Raw genomic sequence first — 19419 nt, 5'->3', positions numbered from 1 at the left:
CATTGCCTGACATTCATTTCGATATTGAACCTACCCGTTGAATAAGATTCGGATACCCAGGAGGACAGCAATTCACACAGCTGTTTATGTTACAATAAAATCATTTACAACCTCCAAATAAGAATTTGCAGCATCAAAGCTAAAGTGACACATTTTGGAGAGAACATTCAATTCAATCAGAAATGCATTTGGGTGTTTTGTAATACCGTACTTTATTAAACTCAACAATAAATAGTAAAAAAAAACAACAAAAAAACAAGAGAATAGAAACCAGTATTGTTTCCCATGTTCAGGACTCACATTTGTATTACAGAGACAAATAATTGAGGCATTGTGTCTTTATCAGAAGTTTTGTTTGCAATTGCTATGAATCACAGGACAGGGCTTCTGGGAGGTGTTCAGAATGCCACACTTTTTCCATATTTCATGATTATTCTATTACATGGGTTGTGCTTTTCCCCATTCTTAAGAAAAAATGCTCAGACATTGAAGAAAAAAAAAGAAGTCATAATGGAGTGTTAGGTGCAATATTGGAGGGGGGAGGGGGGTTAATGCATTTTAGAATAATGCCATAAGAGCAAAATGTGGCAAAAGTGAAACACGGAATACGTTCCAGATGCACTGCCTGTTTAACAAGTTAATGTCATTTTACAGTCCGGAAAAATAAACTAAATTCTCTCATTTGTGGTTGTTAGATCATTTCACTGTTCACAACGCTTTTGTTCCATTGGAGAAACCCCATTGAGTTCCATTTTCAATCCTAGCCCATTTGTCACATTATTCCATGTCCGAGTGCAGTGATCGGAACTTAGCCCAATGCACTGACTCAGGAAAACATAATTGAACACACAGTAGGACCGACTAATCACACGTGTCCCATTTTGGTAGCTTCGGATTCACGTCGCTCTTTGTTCAGTTTTTCTCCCCGTCTGTGACTTGTAAAATGGACACGTTTCCTGTTGTCAGCCATTTATGAACAGTTGCATGAAATTAGCAAGCTACCTGTGCTGGACAATGAGTTTATGTTGTGGAAGACTATTAGTTGCAGCACTAGAAATTGGGTTTGGGTTGTTAGTCAAAGAAAAATGTCAAGGATATGCTAATATTGAACTTTTGCATATTCGTAAGAAGAAAAAAAAAAGGTAAATGTGTCATAATTTTACCAGAGCAGATCTTATGCACTGGCACCACAGGTGAGAAACTCAAGGCTGCAGTGCCTTATCCAACCTGCCACTGCCACTTGTGGACTACTAAAGCAAAAACTGTCTCCATGTTTGTTTCTTAATTTCTTTCTTTTCATTTTGGAAGGTCTGTACAGACTTTTTTTTTTTTTTTGCTATTACAAGCATTTTATTCACCATAATCACTCGACAGAAAATGAACAACAGTTGTAATTGAAATATGAACATTCTTAGTGTCTGTCATTCCGACCAGGATTACAATTTTGCGCTGGATGCAAAAATAGAACACCCATGAAGCGCGATCCCTGAATGGACTGTTTAAATGAAATACAACACAACTTAACACAGAAAAATGATGTAACTTGCATGCAAAACTGACTTTTAGATGGCTTTCATGAAATGGGCCAGGAGTTTAAAAAATAAATTAAAAAAAACATCACAGAGGGCCACGTAGTGTAGGCTTGCCTGATTGAGATCTGGAAGTTCATTTACCCGTAATACTTTCAAGATGTTCCCGTTAGATGACTTTACGTAAGAAAATTCTCCGTGTCCACGTCTGAGTCTCAAATTAGTTTCTGGATTGTTGTCAAGTAGTCTAAATCATTTTGACTTGAATTCAGCTACCTTGTCCTGATAGCAATTTTGACCAACGTGAGAATACAGGAAGTAAAAGCAATGCCGGTGAAAGGAAACTTTTCGGAGAAAAGAGCACCTTAAAACCGCTGAAAGTTGATTTCATTTTATTTTAAGTCACATCACAATGAGAAGTTGAGGACTTAATTTCAAGTGAAATTAACAAATGTAGCAAAAACATAAGGCACCTTTTTGCTGCCTTTTGTAAACAAACAAATAAAAAAAAAAACAGGAAGTAGTGTTTTTCCTTAATACTTGCTTCTGGCCAAGAAGTCACAGAGTTCAGAGGTCACAAAGTAATACGCAATTGCAATAAAATACAAAACGTTTAAAAAATAGCAGGTAACAGTCTTGGGTTTTTTTCTCCTGTGTTGAGGCTCAGAAAGATTAATACAAAAAAAAAAAAGACACCAAAAACGGGCGGGTAGAGGAGAGTAGAAAAAGCATGTTCTGTGTTTTGATGGTTCCAGTGGGACTCATCGGGAGTTAAAGGGAGCGAAAGAGATCGCACATGCCAACTTTGATTCATATGAATACAGCGGACCCCCAACTATTTGAGTGGGACAGAGACTGAGCCCAAACGCGTGTGGCCAATTCCCGTGAACAACTGATGCACCCTTGGAAACAATTAGAATGCCCTTATACCAATAGTCGACAACCATAAAGAGAGCAAAAACTATGATCCAAAAGACTTAAATAGCATTTCAAACATATTGTCAAATATTGCTGTTCCCTTAAAAAAAAATAAAAAATACAGAGCAGTAAACAGCTTCCAGCTAAGCGCGCGCATACTCAAATGTACAGTCCTTGTCGTAGGTAGACGTCAACAATTCTGATGATTATCACAAATGAAGAATTTGTGTCGTGGTGCCGTCCGCGAACAAATAATGAACATTTGACTCGACGGCAAACATAAATTGGCTTAGCAAAGTTCCACCGAGCTGTTGTGACAGATCCCGCTGGTTTTGAAGCGGTTTAGTCCTCGCTCTGCGAAATTATCGTATGCCAAAGGCAACTCTGGCAGATGTGCTACGCGGTCAGCGTCGAATCGATCCGCCCACCTTTATCCGACTGTCAACACATTTCGAACATGGCTACAGTTCGATGTGTGACTGGGTGAGCGGGTTTGGTTGAGGGGGACAACTAGGAACCGTTGCTTAGTACAGTACACTAAATAGTGTAAACCAGGGGTGGCCAACCCGCGGCTCGCGAGCCGCATGTGGATCTTTGGCTGGTTCAATGCGGCTACCGGGCTTTCACACGACAAGCGTCGAAAACGCCTCGGCGGTGGCAATACCGTTCAAACAACGGCGCGAAATACACAGAATGTACTATATCAGCCTATCATCAATCCCGTTACTTGATTGACATAGAGGGCAACCAATCAGATGGCTGAATCACAACTCACGCGCAAACAACGGCGCTAAGCTAGTCAGCGAATTACCTCTGAAGTCAAGTCAGAGGTGCCCAATAGACCGGGAGCCAGCGGACTGGTCCCAAGTTGACCTCAAGGGGTGGGAGGAGGAAATGAGAGGGGGGAGAGCTGTTGCTCATCGTGGCGTGTGTGCATATGTGCACGAGTGCATGGTTGGACACCCGCGCGCATGTGTGTGTGTGCTTGCGCGTGAGGACGGGATGCCCATGTGTATGTGGCTCTTTGCAGTAACACAGTAAAAAAAAAAAAGAAGGGGCTCTTTGTCTATGACTGGTTGGCCACCCCTGGTGTAGACCTTATTTTGCCATAGAGTTAGTACGAGAATAAGGGAGGATGGATTCAAAAGAAGGGAGCCAAGGAATTTTGTGGATGTCGATGCGTGAATCTGTGGTGGGGGGCGGGGGGTCCACTGTATTCCCTTAAGTGTTGTTCTCCGTAAAGTCTTTTTCTCCATAAAGAAAAAATTCTGTCTGAGTTGTCAGAAGTTTTTGAAGATCTCCAAGTCTCTCGGCGGAACACAAGGGTCCTTTTTCCATTCGTCGTCAGGGTAAACTTCAAAGTTTGCGGTGTCGCCTTCGTGGGAAACTTTGGGAACTATCGGAGGCTGTGGATTTGGCCATTCAAGTTTCGGTTAGACATTGCAGTTGATGGAAATTTCACTTGTTTTTTTTTCTCTCCAAAATCAGTGACCAAACAATTGATTTTTGTTCAAACTAGGCGTTTTTTGTTTGTTTGGGGCGGGGGGGGGGGGGGGTACAATCAGAAAAAAGGGTTTCTTATTCTTCTTAAATGCTGTCACCGACGACTTTGGATTGTGGCATAGCAACGTGTCATTATATCAATCGTCAATGTTGCCATTTCTGTCGCATTTTGACATTCGAACGACTCAACGGGGTTCCTTGAACAACGAGCTCAACGTTAAGAAGTGACTTACCTTGAGTTTTCTCAGTGGAACCGTCTCCCAATCGATGGTCTTAAACCATCGGTGCTTTTTCACATCATCTGCTCCATTCTGAAGCGATAGAGAGAAGGTTGGACATTTAACCCTTTCCTGCACCTGGTAAACTGATAACATGAGAAGCTGTCCACTGTGATAACCGCGGTTCCTGAAAGGGTTCATTTCAAATGAGCGGCAACTTCATGAACTCATGTGATGCCAGCCATTTTGATTGGCGCAACCCCTTCAGGACCAGCCCCACTTTACGGGATTTTGGCTGATCTTGCAAGTCCGACAAAATGTTGTACTCTATGGCTAAATGAACATTGGAAAAAAAAAAAAAAAAAAAGATTAGTCTCTCCTTTCATCAGAGAAAAAAGGCTTTTTGTTAAAGCATAATTTTCAAGCCTAACTGACTTCAACACAACAATTTTTTTGTTTTGCTTCTGTGACAGCGCAAGCATCTAAAATCAGGCTTTTCTTCGACATGACATGACATGATATTTGTTTTCAGTGGTTCAATGCAAAGAAAAAGGCATTCCGACTCACCTTCATGTTGCCTAGCCGTCTGGCTCGGTCAATTATCAGAAACTTCTTGATCAGGTCTCTGCGGGGAAAATAAACAGGCTGTCACGCTTTCACTCAAGACTGCAGCTCAGAGGCACCCCCTAGTGGCCAATATCGCACATTATAAATTGAAGCACTTGACACTGATTCTACCCCCCAAATTTAAATAAATAATAGAAAATAGAAGTACACACAAAAAAAGTGTATTAGAATTTTTGTCATCATTGAAATATGTACTCATTTGAATTTAGGCTAAAAATTTGGTCTTGCATATTGTCGAGTTATTTTGGAAAGTCACGGTTGCAATAATGATTTTCTATGTGGTACATAGGCTAGCTGCAGTGATACACACAGAATATTCGCAGAATTAAACGTTCACATGTATCACGTTTCAGCGGCTTCAACTTTTTTTTTTTTTAATCCAGTACAGTTCAGTTGTATTTAATACTCAAGTACAAGACATTTGCCTTTAATCTGTTAGTATTATTTGTTTCCAAACACTTGATGACATTAAATAAAAGAATTGGACATAAATACAATTATTTTATTTGGCTTTTGTGCAATAAATTTTAAGTGGATAAACAAGTACGTTTTTTATTGTCCTATAATTAAGTGCAGTCTTCATATTCAAAGGGGATAAATAAAGTTTTCTCAATCTGAAAGTGTATGTTATGGTACATTGGCTTACAAGAATATAAAATGCACTTTTTCATACTAAAAATTGCATCGTTTTGGTGTCGAAGGAGTTTGGCACTGTCCAAATACTTCTTGCCCAATGTCAGCCAAATTTGACCACAAGCACACTCTTGATGACTCATTTCAATTCTCTGGTGCAATGAAACTCATAAAATGCTCACATAGACCTGCTTTTTTTTTTTTTAAGTGATGCAATCTTACTTGACGTAGAAATCCAGATGCCGTGGGAAATCCAGTTTTCCTGCCAGGATCTTCTGGTAGATTCCAAATGGATTGTCGTCAAAAAAAGGTGGATGCCTGGAGAGACGCAATCACAACTTTGTTTATTTGGATCTGAGCGCACCAGATTTGAATGCGACTCTAGTCTGTACCGGTGAATCATATTTTTATCATTGCCTTGGGGATCAGATATACAAAACCTCTTTTAGTGTGATTCCCCGCACACTGGCACACCATCTCACAGCACAAAAAATAAATAAACACTATAGTGAAATAATGATCTTGTCGATGTTTTTACTGACTCACTGTGAAATTGGGGTAGAATTGAACAATTGTTTCTGTTGTATGATTGGTAACAGCTTAATTGTAGCTCGTGAAATCTAGGGGAAGAGCATTTCATTGTTCTGCCTGAATCTACATCACTGGCAGACACACATTATTTAAAAGAATTAATTTTCAGCAAAATCCCATGAAAAGAAATAAAGATGGCTAATGCTGCACAGCACACCCGATGATGTCACATAGACGGTGTTTGAGAGGCAAGCGGCGCCTGCTAAATTTTAACTTTTGTGCAATGCTTGTGCCAATTTTGCAGCTTGCAAACACAATCCTGTACCAGTTGAAACCTGGTATTCCAAGGAAACGGCTTCTGAAAATGGTTTTCTAAATTCAGTTAGGTCCATGGTACTTTGTTTCCATCTTTATCTTCAAGCTTCTGACAATTTGCAGCTTTGATTGACACTCGGCGGGCCCGATTTAAAATCAGTAGTGAGTAGCAATACGCACCCGGCCAACATTTCGAAGATGAGAATGCCAAGAGCCCACCAGTCCACTGCACGGCAATGACCTTTGCTCTGGATAACCTCCGGAGCGAGATACTCCGGGGTGCCACACAGAGTCCAGGTTCTACTCCGGAAGAGAAACACAAAATGATGCCAGGCTCCGAAATCATTCTGCCACGTATTGAACTCATTATTAGTGAAAAGTATGTGTGTGTCATATGGTATTGAAAAGAATCACACCCAACATTTGGATGAATTTATCTTGTTAAATCTTTTCGTGTGATTATGTGTGAGCATATGTTGCGACTGTCAGCCTTTTAGGTACAATTGAATATGAATTTGGGTGTGCAAATCTAAACGATTCAACAACAAGGATTCAGATTTTACCTGTCAGAAAGCTTTTTTGCAAAGCCAAAGTCAGTCAGGCGGATGTGGCCCTCCCTGTCCAGCAGGATGTTCTCAGGCTTCAGGTCGCGGTAAACTATGTCTTTGGAGTGGAGGTACTCGATCGCACAGACGATCTCAGAGGCGTAGAACAGACCGGTGGCGTTACTGAAGCGGCCTCGGCTGCGAAGGTAGCTGAACAGCTCGCCGCCGGGCACGTAGTCCATCAACATGTAAAGGAAGCATTCATCATGGTGCGTCCAAAACCTGGCAAAGCAAATAAATTGTGACGCGTACGGTCAACATCGGTGTTTCCTAAACTTGACTGAGCCAAGGCGCATACAATACATCGGAAAAATGTCAGGGAAGGCTGCTAAACAAAAATGTAAAAAGTATGCAGGCTGAAATAATGACGATGTCGCCCGAATTTCCTCACAAATGTAATTGCTCAGCCTTAAAACTGGGTCTGTTCAATTGAACACAAAGCTATGAATCCGTTGTCTGAATGGCAACAAGAAGATATACATAAACTGTACCTTCTGTCACATAGTGGAAGAGCACATCATTGATCTGCATGTCACTGCTATAGATCGTTAAAAAAATGATCGTAATTAATCATGCCTTATTCATATTAGGTCTTTTTTTTTTAAGTGTTACTTTTGTCAGTTTCACATTTTAAGTGCTCATCTTGGGTATTTCTTTCAGAAAAGTATAAAAATAGCTTTAAACGATGATTGAAACAGCTGTTAATTATTTTGATAATTGATCACATATTGACTAATGTTGACAGCGTGAGTGTCTATATCAAGTATCAAGTCAAGTATCAAGTACAACTTTATTGTCAAATGTGCTGTATGTGTAGCACAGATGTCCCAATATTTGTGGACCTGACTGTAGTACGAGTACAACAACGTTCTCATAACAACTGTCTAAATGAAGTTGTAAGTTAAGTTAATAAAAGGAAGAGCACAAATATGAGATGCCTATCTTTTGGTGTTTTGGAAAGTCCCCCCCCCCCCCCCACACCACCACGCACGAGGTCGACAATCTTGATCTTCAATACGACATTGGCAGGGTTCTTACTGTGTACATGAATATGATTTGAATGGAGAACGAACTCACAATCGTATGAGGAAGGGGTGGTTGACCTCTTTCAAAACCGCCTTCTCGTTGTGGACATGCTCCTCCTGCTTCAGTCGGATCACATCGGGGATCCTCATCTGTTTCAGAGCATAGAAGGTCCTGCTGGTTTTGTCCCTAACCAGGAATACTCGACCAAAGGTTCCTGTACCTGTCAGTAAATGGGACACAAGAAAGCAAGGGTCTTGGTTCAGTGGTGTACACACAAACCGACAGGCCTCATTGGAGCATTCCCACTTCTACTTAGGATCCAAGTCACCAAAATGTGTTTCCTAAAACCTGAATGATTTATCTGGCGGGGTAGGGTAGGCAGTTTTGCGATCTTCCCTATAAAACAGCGATTTGAAAACTACACCGTTTGTCATCGTTTTCAGTTCAAGTCAGTGGTGGTCAGTCACCTCTCCCACCCGGAAGAACCCAGGCGCCTCCTGTTGTCATACATTTTACAAAGCTCTTGAGGGCGAAGACTGAATGTAAAGATCTCGGCCGTCATAGAATGAAATTGAGACTCACCCACTGTGGCGATGCTCACCAAGTCTTCAAGGCAATACCTCTGGTGGTTGTCTGACGCTTCACCCGAGGAACCGCTGCTATTTTCTTTCGCACAATTGGTGTCTTTGCTTACTGCGCTATCTGCTTTTGAGGACGCCATGAGTCACGTCCGACGTTAATTATTTTGGTTTGAAAATGTCGGAGGCTGAAATAAATACGCCATGTCATAATCCATTAATGAACTAAGGGAAATAAATATCAAAAACGTGGTGGCATTTTATCTGAGGTACAGTGGACAGTTGGGCCTCCACTCTAAATAGACAAAAGAAGTTGGTGACAAGTAAAAGCGATAGCTGAGTGGCTAGCTTAAAAACGAACTAAAGACTAAAGCATCCCAATATTTGTTAAAACAATGAACGTATGAAACTACGAAAAGGGACTGCATCTTAATAAAATCTAGATGGACGAAGAGTACGCCTCCACATTTCCTCATATATTTCCGCCGAACGGACTCTGGTGCGCATGCGCATCTGTGTTTTCCTTCTGTGTTTTGTGTCTGTTTACAACTCGCTTAAAAGATGCTTTGACGCCGCCTTGCGGCGTGGATTTTTTTCCTCCTAGCCATCTCAACCTACATTTTCTGAAATAACAAAAAAAAACGTTCATCAAATAATTCCGACATGAAAGTCAGGATTCGGACTTTATTCACTGAATTCTGACAACGGACGCACCCAGTTTACAGACGTGAATAAGTAGAAAGTAACTAATTTAAATGGGTACGTCATTGACGCCACACAACGTTGTGAAAACAATACCACTCTCGACATCGAACCCCTTTGTGTGGATGACAGTCAGTGGCCGGCTGGAGCATCAATGCAGCTTAAGTCATCGTGAACTGAACACACTGATCACACGGTCGTGTCGTAGGAAGTGACGTGTCGCATCATTTGAAGTTCTGTACGTGCACACGCACGCATAAATATAAGTCAACAGTTGATGAACTGCTGTCTGAATGGGTACTTTATTATGATAGTTGCATATTATAATGAAAATAGTTTAGAGTAATTTTCAAGCATAAAGGTAACTTAGTACATTCTGAACGGCTTTCAATATTTAAGAGTTGCAGCACGTTTGCCTGTGTATTTGATTTACAAATGTGGAGATTAGTATTACATTTGTGCTTCATACTTTAAAATTAAGTGATTCTGTGCTACGGTGATTGAGTGTTTTTTTATATATATTTTTTTTCTTCATTGACCCTAATCCTCGTTTATTTTTTATTTGTTGGCCCCAATCCTCTTCCGTAAATCGGTAAGTGTACTTTAACATGAGTTGTTGTTTTTTTCCTGTACTTGAACTGTATACCTTTGATTGACACATCTGGTGATTACCCTCTGGCGGTTTTGTATGCGATGTCCTCGAGGGCACAATGATGTTCGGGGCTTTTAAATTGGAATGTTTTGCAAAGCAAGAAATCGGGAGGCTAATGATGAGGTCGGTGAAGCATGGGGTGGGGTTCGTGATGGTTGCCAGGAAACTGGGAGAGAACAGAAGGTGGTCTCAGTTTATCTTAACCTAATTTTCCTCCCTCTTTCTTCTAACCCTATTGTCACCTTCCTATACACATTCAGGTTTCATTGTTTTACTTGTTATTTTTTAAGTAAAACCCAATGCAACAGATTTACAAATTTCACCTTCAGCACAAACTGTTATCATTGACTCTCGCCAAAATGTCAACGCATCGGTACTGTTTTCCTTACAATCTACCTAAATCCGCTGTGCTTCACCGGAATAATAATTGCTGAGCTTGAAGAAGAAGAAACCAATTCATGTGGCTAGTAGTAGTGTAGAATAATCCATCCATCCATTTTCCGATCCGATTATCCTCACAAGGGTCGCGGGGGGTAAGGGGGGGGGGCTGCTGGAGCCTATCCCAGCCGTCTTTGGGCAGTAGGCGGGGGACACCCTGAACCGGTTGCCAGCCAATCGCAGGGCAAACAGAGATGAACAACCACCGGTGCTCACACCCACACTGAGGGTGTACAATGTAGAGCAGGGGTGTCCAAAGCTCTCTCGGGAGCAACACACCTGATTCAAATAATCAGGGTCCTTCTAATGCTGCTTCAGAGCTGGTTGATGAGCCATCATCTGAATCAGGTGTGTTGCAGCCGGGAGAGCTGGAAAACAGGCAGGATGGCGGCCCCTGAGGACTCTACTATTTGTTTGGACAAATACAGTCAAATTTGCTGTAAGCCTTTTCTGACTTCCGGGTTGAGTGAACGCTGGCGCGTTTTGGCTGCCGCTGCTCAACCTGTATTGTTTTGTGTTTTTTGTTATTGTAAAGTGTCCTTGGGTGTCTTGAAAGGCGCTTATAAATAAAATGTATTATTATATTACATTGTACAGTGTTCAATCAGCCTCCCATGCATGTTTTTGGAATGTGGGAGGAAACTGGAGTACCCGGAGAAAACCCACGCAGGCCTGGGGAAAACATGCAAACTCCACACAGGAAAGCCGGAGCTGGAATTGAACCCGGTACCTCTGCATTGTGAGGTCGACGTGCTAACCACTGGTCCACCGGGCTGCCGTGTAGAGTAATGTTTTCGGAAATTTTGCTTTTGAAAACAGTCACACGGATGAATCACGTGCCAAGAATGAACCAATCAGTGCCAACGCTGTCAAATGACCAAAAAAAAGGGGGAAAAAACCACATCAGAAAACAGCAATAAAAATAAATTTAAAAAAACAAATTTTAGAAAAAATATGTAATTTTATTTTTGGGGCATTAAAACAATAATAAGACAGCAAGCGGTTCACTAAAACATATACATATAGCAAAGTGCTGTGTTTTTATTATATGCACAACAAAAATAAAGAACTTGTTCATGACTAAAATGTATACATCGTCTTTCTCCTGTGACTGGCGCCCTGGACCTTGCCTCACACGCACGTGCGCGCGCACACACACACACACGCACGCACACACACACACACACACAAATGATCATCCCATACAATAAAACCTTGGAGTAAAAAAAACAGGTGCGCTTTAATCAAGCCTTGGCCCAAAATAGGATTATTTACAAATCACTACAAACCACTGATTTAACAGTGTCGTACTTTAACTGTCTCCTGTCACGTGTTGGCATGTTCTAGAATAGATCTTGAAAAGTCGTACAGTGGCATCTTGCTATATAGCGGCAGTAAACGCAACAAAAATGATTTCAGTTCCGTGAGCGTGATCACGGAAGAAATGAATCTCGTATCTCAAGGCACCACTGCATTTTCTATTGTTTTGGTTTGTGCGTTGGGAGAACAGAAACGGGATTTGGTCAATAATTAGGGACAAGACAACACATTTGTTTTCTTGAGCCGAGATTAGCATGTAGCTGCAGAAGTCAATTTTGCTGTACGACTCGATCCATTCATTCATTTTCTCCCAATGATCCTGTTTTGGGTGTTTCATTCGTTCTGATGCCGACGTTCAATTTTCTGTGTTGCGTACCATGACAGAGAGAGGATTGAATTTTACTTGAAATCTGCGAAATGCTTATTCAATATGTGTGATTTTGTATGTTAAAAAAAAAAAAGCAGCGCGGCCCTGTGATGCACATTCAGTGAAGATCAGAAGCAATTCCTATTTTAACTCCAAAGTTATTGGAACGGCAAGGTCAGTTGTTTTTGTTTTGCTCAGAAGACATTTGGGTTTTAGAGCAAAAGATGAATACAAGACAAAAGTTCAGAATTCCAGCTTTTTTAAAATTTTACTGTGTTTACATATAGATGTGTTTATTCATGACAGAGCACCTTTTTGTTTGAAGCCACCCACTTTTCAAGTGACAGCAAAGTCATTGGAATGGAAATGATGGCAGCAGAATGAATTCTGAAGTCCGCAAACCATTTTTGGATGGCAATTTACAGGCAAATGCTTGCAGACTAATTCAGAAGAACTTCATCATGCGACAAGATAATGACGTAAAACACACTGCCGAGTCTCAATGCAACAAATGTGTGTGGGGGCATTTCAAATGAAGATTGCAACCATCTGGTGAAGTCAACGGGTCACAAGCTTGTTGCAGTTATTCCATGTCAGCCTTATGCCACCAAACATGAAAAGTTATTCAATTTAGTTTCATGTCAAGTCCAATACTTTTGCTTACTTGCAAAAAGGGCGGCTTGAAACAAAAGGTGAAGGTGCCCTGTCCTGAGTTGTTCAACACATCCATGAAATAAAAGCCGACGTTTTGTGTGATGTTCATCTTTGAATTGCAAACCCAAATAAGTATCAAAAAAGAAAAAGGAATTGAGCTTGCCGTTTCAATACTTTTGGAGGGCCCTGTTGTGCAGTGATTCCCAGCCAGTGAGCGAGAGGTCAGGTGTGCCGGGGGGGAAATGAATCCAGGTATCTTTTTTTTCATCTATCTATGCAAGCGATGTACAGTGATGGGCAGAACAATCGAATGCTCTTCCTGAAGGCAACGGGGTACACAATTAAAACCCGTGTATCCACTTTTTGTGGCATTTTCATTTGGTGGTATTCCGTAAGAGGTTTTCCCATGTAAAATCTGTGCATTTGCTTAACTCATTCAGTACCAGTCAATTCTGGACCAAGTCTCAAAAGACGTTTAAAAACGTCTTTGGGAGTGAATGAGTTAATAAGGTTAAGTCACGCGACTCTACATGAAAGTTGAGAACAATTCTAGCTTGTCACCAACGACAAGTTCCCGATTACGTTACTGTGTTGCTGACCGAGCCGCAGTTTTATCAAAACCGGCCAACATACCGTCATTAAAATGAAGGCATAGAAACACACTTTTTTTGTTGTTGTTGTAGCGTTTACCCTTATGCTTGTATCACCTGGAGAATACTTTTTATTTTTGATCGATATTTTCGACTGAATCTTACCTCCATGGGTCGTTGTGGAACTGTACCGTTAGCTCTCTGTTTTGGCTGCATATACTTTGTACGCCGAACACGGGGAGACTGCGGAATCGCCTTTTGGTTTGGCTTCACCGGCTCATTACCTTCAACTCTTGACAGGCACGGTTCAAAGCGGCAAAGAAGGGAAGCAGAAACACTCAATGTGAGAGCGCGGTCTTCAGCCATGAGGGCGGAACGCCTTCCCCAAGTGGAGGAGTTCAAAGTATTTTTTTGCTGTCTTGTGATTTACTGGTCACAAAAAGCAAACGAGCAAAACACAAAAGTACAACTTTATCCCCCTGCCCCACCGAGAGAAGAAGAAGAAGAAAAAAAGCAGAGTAGTTTGGGGTAATCCAGCCATTTTAAAATGAATGACAATGTATTTATCGCAGCGGCACTAACTACAGACGACTTGATAGTACACGGATGTGTGTTTGTTGGTTTGTGTGTCAATGAACAAAACAACTAAAAGGGAAAAATCACAAGCGTTAGCTCGAGTCACTTCAGTCTGGCCGCGTCTTGCGGATGATTTGGTCCCTTCAGATGTCCTTGTGGATGCACTTTATACACTACGTACTCGACTCGGGGCAGTCGTCGACTCCGAGCGACCAACAGACAAGCGCACGGGGGTGGGGGTGGGACGACTCATTTCTTTCGCTCTTGCGAGTCTTTTTTCTTCTCACAGTTTTCTTTCTCATATTTGTCCTTGTCAGATTTTGTCACGCTGTTGTAAGAGGGAGGGGAAGCCGTGGACAGGGTCATGTCAGTTTTGTCCGAGGTGGAGTTCTCATTGAATTTGCCGATGACCATCACGTCCTTGTCGGGGTCACGTAAGCCCTCTTTGAGCTGCTCTTTGTAGAGGGCCGAGGCCTTCTTCACGGCCGTGCGAATCATGTAGCGGCGGAAGGCTCTCTGGATGATGACGGAGGACATGTCCTCCTGCTTGCGGCGGAGGGTGGTGGTGATGGGCTCGTACGACACCTTTGAAGGATTGGATGCCATGAAGCGCTCCTCCATCTGCCCGCGCAACACATCCATCTCGCCGCCTTCGCCGAGTACTCGCTTGGTGAAGGCGAACAGGATGTCGAGGCAGTGGATGCGCTCGCCGCTGACCATGGGCAAGTCCATGGAGATGAGCTGAATCATGTTGGGCTTGGCCATGCGCAACGGCGGGTCCAGCGCGTCGGCAAAGTCCGAGAGTTTGCTGTACTCCACGAACTGCGTGGCGTCTGGGTCAAAGCGCTCCCAGACTTCGTAAAACATCTCAAAGTCATCCTCGCTCAGCGGCTCGGCGCTCTCTTCCGTAGCCACGCTGAAGTTCTCCAGGATGACGGCGATGTACATGTTGACCACGATAAGGAAGCAAATGATGATGTAGCTGACGAAAAAGAAAATACCCACCGACGGGTTGCCACAGTTGCCTTTGTAATAGTTGCCCGGGTGCTCCATTTGGCTGTCGCAGTCGGGTTCCCGCTTGTTCAGGATGGGTGCCAACAGACCATCCCACCCGGCTGAGGTAGTAATCTGGAACAAGCAGATCATACTGTTCCCAAAGGTCTCGAAATTGAACATGTCATCGATCCCGGACTCCCGTTTGACGTAGGCAAAGTTGGACATGCCGAAAATCGCGTAGATGAACATGACCAAGAAGAGGAGGAGTCCGATATTAAAGAGGGCGGGAAGTGACATCATGAGGGCAAAGAGGAGCGTCCGAATGCCCTTGGCTCCCTTGATAAGGCGGAGAATGCGGCCGATCCTGGCCAGACGGATCACTCGGAATAACGTCGGCGACACAAAGTATTTCTCGATCACCTCGGACAAAAACATACCTGCGAAAGATAAAAACATCCATTTCAAACCAAAAACCAAAACGTAGCCACGAAAGCAAGGAGTATCCTTACCTACAATGGACAGGATCACCACCACAAAATCAAAAATATTCCAACCGATGGTGAAATAATAGTGACGCAGGGAGATCATCTTCAGTACGCACTCCCCTGTGAAGAGCACAATGAAGACCAGGTTGATCCAGTAAAGGATGTCGTCCATGTCTGGGGTCTGGTCGTCGGTCTCCACCATCATGGTCACCATGTTTAGGCAGATGAGGATCATGATAACAATGTCAAAAGCCTGCTTCGTTATGCAGTCAAAGACGCAGCCTTGAAATGCATTCTGAGGGCCAAACCGGACAAGAAACACAAGTCACGCGTTGGGATGATCAAGGTTCAGGACGAGAATGTCCAAAGGTCAGCGGAACACTTACCGCGGGCCGAGGAATTGGTTTTTGGGGTTTCTTTGAGCCCAACTTCTTCATAGCGTTGTAATATTTCTTCTGTTCCTCTGTCATGAAGATATCTTGCCCTCCAAAGTATAGGAAAAAACACAACCAAAGATCGTGACAACCACAAAAGGGAAACATCGGGAAGCTCAAGAGACATTGCCTCCCCACCAGAAGAAGACGACTTATCTTTTTCTTCTGCTGGTTGAAGTTGTCAATGATGACGCCGATGAAAAGGTTGAGGGTGAAAAAGGAACCAAAGATAATGAAGATGACAAAGTAGAGGTACATATACAAGTTGACTTCGTATTTGGGCTGATCTTCCAGCTAGAGCGATGCAGACAGAAAGAAAAGAAAATATGTCACTTGTGCAAATTGCACGACAAATTTATGACGAAACTATTTTTTGCGGTTTGAAAGAAACTTACGTTGCGAGAATCCACAGCTGCATACATAATGTCCATCCAGCCCTTAAATGTTGCCTGACAACAGATCACAATCGATGAGTCAGCATCGGTGTTTCTGCCTAGATAGCAAACCATCTCCACTCCCCTCCCAAATGATGGGAACAGTGCCAACAAATATGTTACTTTTGCTGTGGGTAATGTTGCTAATGTCGACAAAGAAATTCAAATTTTTGATTTTCATTGAATATTTTTTTTCTCCAGGCGGCCCGGTGGTCCGGTGGTTAGCAAGTCCACCTCACAGTGCAGAGGTCGTGTGTTCGATCCCGGCTGCGGCCTTCCTGTGTGGAGTTTGTATGTTCCCTGCGTGGGTTTTCTCCAGGTCCTCCGGTTTTCTCCCACATTCCAAAAACATGCATGGCAGGTTCATGGAACACTCTAAATCAGACGTGTCAAACTCAAGGCCCGGGGGCCAGATCTGGCCCACCACATCATTTTATGTGGCCCGCGAAAGCAGCTCAAACATGTCAACTTCCATGATGCTTTCTAAAATGTCTACCGAATTTTTTTAAAATTCTCATATGTAATAAATAAGAGATATATTCTAAGCATTTTATTGTTACCAAACCATAACCATGTAACAAACAATAGTTAAATCAACAGTTATTCTTGACTTCTTGATATGGTTTCAGTCATAACGGCCCTCCAAGTGAAACGGTAACTAAATGTGGCCCATGCCAAAAATGATTTTGACACCCCTGCTCTAAATTGTCCCTAGCTGTGAGTGCGAGCACGGATGGTTGTTCGTCAATGTGTGCCCTGCGATTGGCTAGCAACCGGTTTAGAGTGTGTCCCGCCTACTGCCCGAAGCCGGCTGGAATAGACTCCAGCGTCCCCCGCGACCCTTGTGAGGATAAAGCTGATCGCAAAATGGATTTTTTTTTCGTCTTCCCACTTAAAAGTAAAATCGAACGGCAATGAAACTAGTCCAAACTTGGCCATCTTTGAGTTGAACATCTCAAGCGTATGACCTGAGGCTTCACACTTAACCCAGTTACATGCACTTCGGGATATAAAGAGCTCGTCTGTGTTTGCTGTAATATTGAGTCTTGGGAAGTTTATTTCATGCTACGAACAGACGCCGATAAATGACTGCTTTTGTAACGTTGCAACAGGCGGCGTGTCTTTGGCAATGTTTCGCACCATCGTCTTGGCGGCTGCCTTTCACTATGCTCCTTTCGTGTCATATGCGAAACAACGTGAAAATGATTCCGTGAATTTACTTGTTTCTAAGCGGGCGCTTCTTTTCCCTTGCATTTGCTGCTGCACGTCTCAGAAATATTGAAATCATTTGGTCGCGCGACTTTTGCCTTGGTGCTCACAGCCTTTAAGCTGCAAACATAAAACAATTCCAAACGAACAACGAAAATGTGCCTCTTAAGTTAACTAGCTCACGTCTGTTCGCCGCCACGTCTTCAATGCAAACAGTACATGTCAGGAGGCTAAAGGGGGGAAAAATATATCGATTTTTTTCATTTTGGGACGACTTTTCCTTTCGGCATTGTGGCTCAACAACTCCATTGATCAATTTTAAGTGATCCCTTGAGTAGCCCACATCCTTAATGAACAAGGTCAAATGGGCACTAAAAGGGCCTGCAGTCAAAGGAGAAGAAAAATGAAGGGCGATGTCAGGCTGGATGCAGACATTGTAAGCAAACAACTCACAAAATTAGATTCAAATATTGGGTGGAATCTCGTGCTCCCAGACCTTGAAAAAAAAAAGCTAAAAATGTTGCTCGGATCTCAAGGACAATTGTCTTCAGTGTACAGCTACAGTGAAGGAATTGGCTTTTGAAGGAAAATGTATCTACTATGAGGAGGTCTCCGGTGCACTGGTTAAGGAGACTTTAATTCTTTCCTCTTTCATCTATTCTTCTAACAAGGTGTATTGTGGCAATAGTTGTTATGTAATATCTTCCGACAGTAACGGTTACTTATTAGCCTCTATTCAGGGACCTGTAACGTTGAATGACACACAAAACGGCACGGCGGGACTTTTTGAACGCCTCACCACTTGCAACAACGCCAAATAACCAGCGCCGACGTTGTCAAAATTGATTTTGACGTTCTTCCACCGGGCGCTGTCGTTGACCAGATTCAGGCACTCGGACTTGTTGTTGACTTCCTCGATGGGGAAGACCTTGTCGGTGGTGGTGTTGATGCAGTAGTAGTACTTCCCTGCGAACAGGTTGACCCCCATGATGCTGAAGATGAGCCAAAAGATGAGGCAGACCAGCAGCACATTCATGATGGAGGGGATGGCCCCCAGTAGTGCGTTCACCACAACCTGGACACGTCCAAAATACAGACAAACTCAGCACCTTCTTGTTGCTCAAATGAAGGCGCTCTCCTTCCCGAACTAAAGGCTGCTTCATTTTGGATTAGTCACCATTTCAATCATCTAATCACTTGACTATTGTTTTTTTTTTTTTAATATATCATACAAAGGCTACATTGATTGAGTGGTATCTGCACACAAAAGCTTTTACTACCAGACAGTTAAGAAGGTGAAGGTTGATTCAGTAAAAGTGTACAAATTCATAGGAAAAAAAGCAAAACAGAAAAAAACCTTCGAGGCAGGATGAGGTCACAACATTTTGTCTGACTGTAAATGAAAAAAGACACACAACAAAGAAAAAAGATTACAGGTCACATTTACAAGGCACCAAACAAGCAGCGTCAAAAAGCAATGTCTGCGATCCCATCGACACAATGTCAAAAGAAACATGCAGATAGAAGAAGTACAGAGCTGAACTGGAAGGAGAACATGCAGTTCGATTTCAAAGTCACACATTTTTCAATTCTCGTGTCATGTATCCATTGCTAAACAATGACCGGTAAAGAAAACAATGTTGCCAACGACGTCCAATGGAGCACTTAATGTGATTTTTGTCTCAGAATTACTTGGCAACAAAGCTTGACTTACAAGAGCGTCTTACTTACCCTCATGCCCTCGAAGCGAGAAAGGGCTCTCAGTGGGCGGAGGGCTCGCAGTGTCCTCAGAGATTTGATGGCGCCGAGCTCGGAGTAGCCCAGAGCGTTGGCCACCAGGCTGACGAGGGACACCTGAGACCACATGGCGGACGGCATAAGCGGGGCGGAAACCATGAAAGGCCACAACCAGTCTTACTGATGTGAACACGTTGAAACTCAATGTAGCCCCTGAAGTGTGAACGATACAAACGTGAAAGGAAGAAGCCAGACTTCAAACAGAGCTAAACATCAAGTCTCAAGTCAACTTTATTGTCAAATGTGCTACATGTGCAACATACAGCACAGATGAAATGTCCT

General features: G+C 42.8%; 2 protein-coding genes across 3 annotated transcripts in view; both read right to left on the bottom strand.

Annotated features, from left to right (window-relative positions):
• Positions 1–193: 193 nt before the first annotated feature.
• prkx (protein kinase X-linked) lies at positions 194–8997 on the bottom strand. The gene is made up of 8 exons (XM_086110597.1): positions 8488–8997; positions 7957–8125; positions 6838–7101; positions 6455–6574; positions 5651–5746; positions 4736–4793; positions 4184–4261; positions 194–3853 (listed from the first exon to the last, which is right to left on the bottom strand). The coding sequence occupies exons 1-8, from the start codon at positions 8624–8626 to the stop codon at positions 3728–3730; spliced, it is 1050 nt and encodes a 349-aa protein (XP_085966723.1). The 5' UTR covers positions 8627–8997; the 3' UTR covers positions 194–3727.
• A 4731-nt stretch (positions 8998–13728) lies between these two features.
• LOC147210441 (sodium channel protein type 2 subunit alpha-like) overlaps positions 13729–19419 on the bottom strand; it is a 28251-nt gene continuing 22560 nt past the window's right edge. For both annotated transcript variants that reach the window (XM_086110574.1, XM_086110583.1), the window contains exons 21-26: positions 19072–19194; positions 18140–18415; positions 16093–16146; positions 15650–15991; positions 15288–15558; positions 13729–15215 (exon numbers count right to left, since the gene is read on the bottom strand). In XM_086110574.1, the coding sequence (XP_085966700.1) occupies positions 14032–15215; positions 15288–15558; positions 15650–15991; positions 16093–16146; positions 18140–18415; positions 19072–19194 (2250 nt within the window). In that variant the 3' untranslated portion in view covers positions 13729–14031. The remainder of the gene's footprint in view (positions 15216–15287; positions 15559–15649; positions 15992–16092; positions 16147–18139; positions 18416–19071; positions 19195–19419) is intronic.

Source organism: Hippocampus guttulatus, chromosome 1, assembly GCF_054856545.1.
Source record: "Hippocampus guttulatus isolate MCC_2025c chromosome 1, RoL_Hgut_1.0, whole genome shotgun sequence".
NCBI classification, from domain to species: Eukaryota; Metazoa; Chordata; class Actinopteri; order Syngnathiformes; family Syngnathidae; genus Hippocampus; species Hippocampus guttulatus.
The sequence above is the reverse complement of the archived record's forward strand: the minus strand, read 5'-3'. Positions and strand labels throughout refer to the sequence as shown.

What these genes read in the sequence shown, in the direction of transcription:
- prkx (XM_086110597.1), bottom strand. Translation starts at nt 8,626, where the DNA reads ATGGCGTCCTCAAAAGCAGATAGCGCAGTAAGCAAAGACACCAATTGT. An exon ending in CACCCCTTCCTCATACGATT is followed by an intron (nt 7,102 to 7,956) that starts GTGAGTTCGTTC and finishes TTGCTTTGCCAG; the next exon opens with GTTTTGGACGCACCATGATG. An exon ending in ATCTTCGAAATGTTGGCCGG is followed by an intron (nt 5,747 to 6,454) that starts GTGCGTATTGCT and finishes GCGTCTCTCCAG; the next exon opens with GCATCCACCTTTTTTTGACG.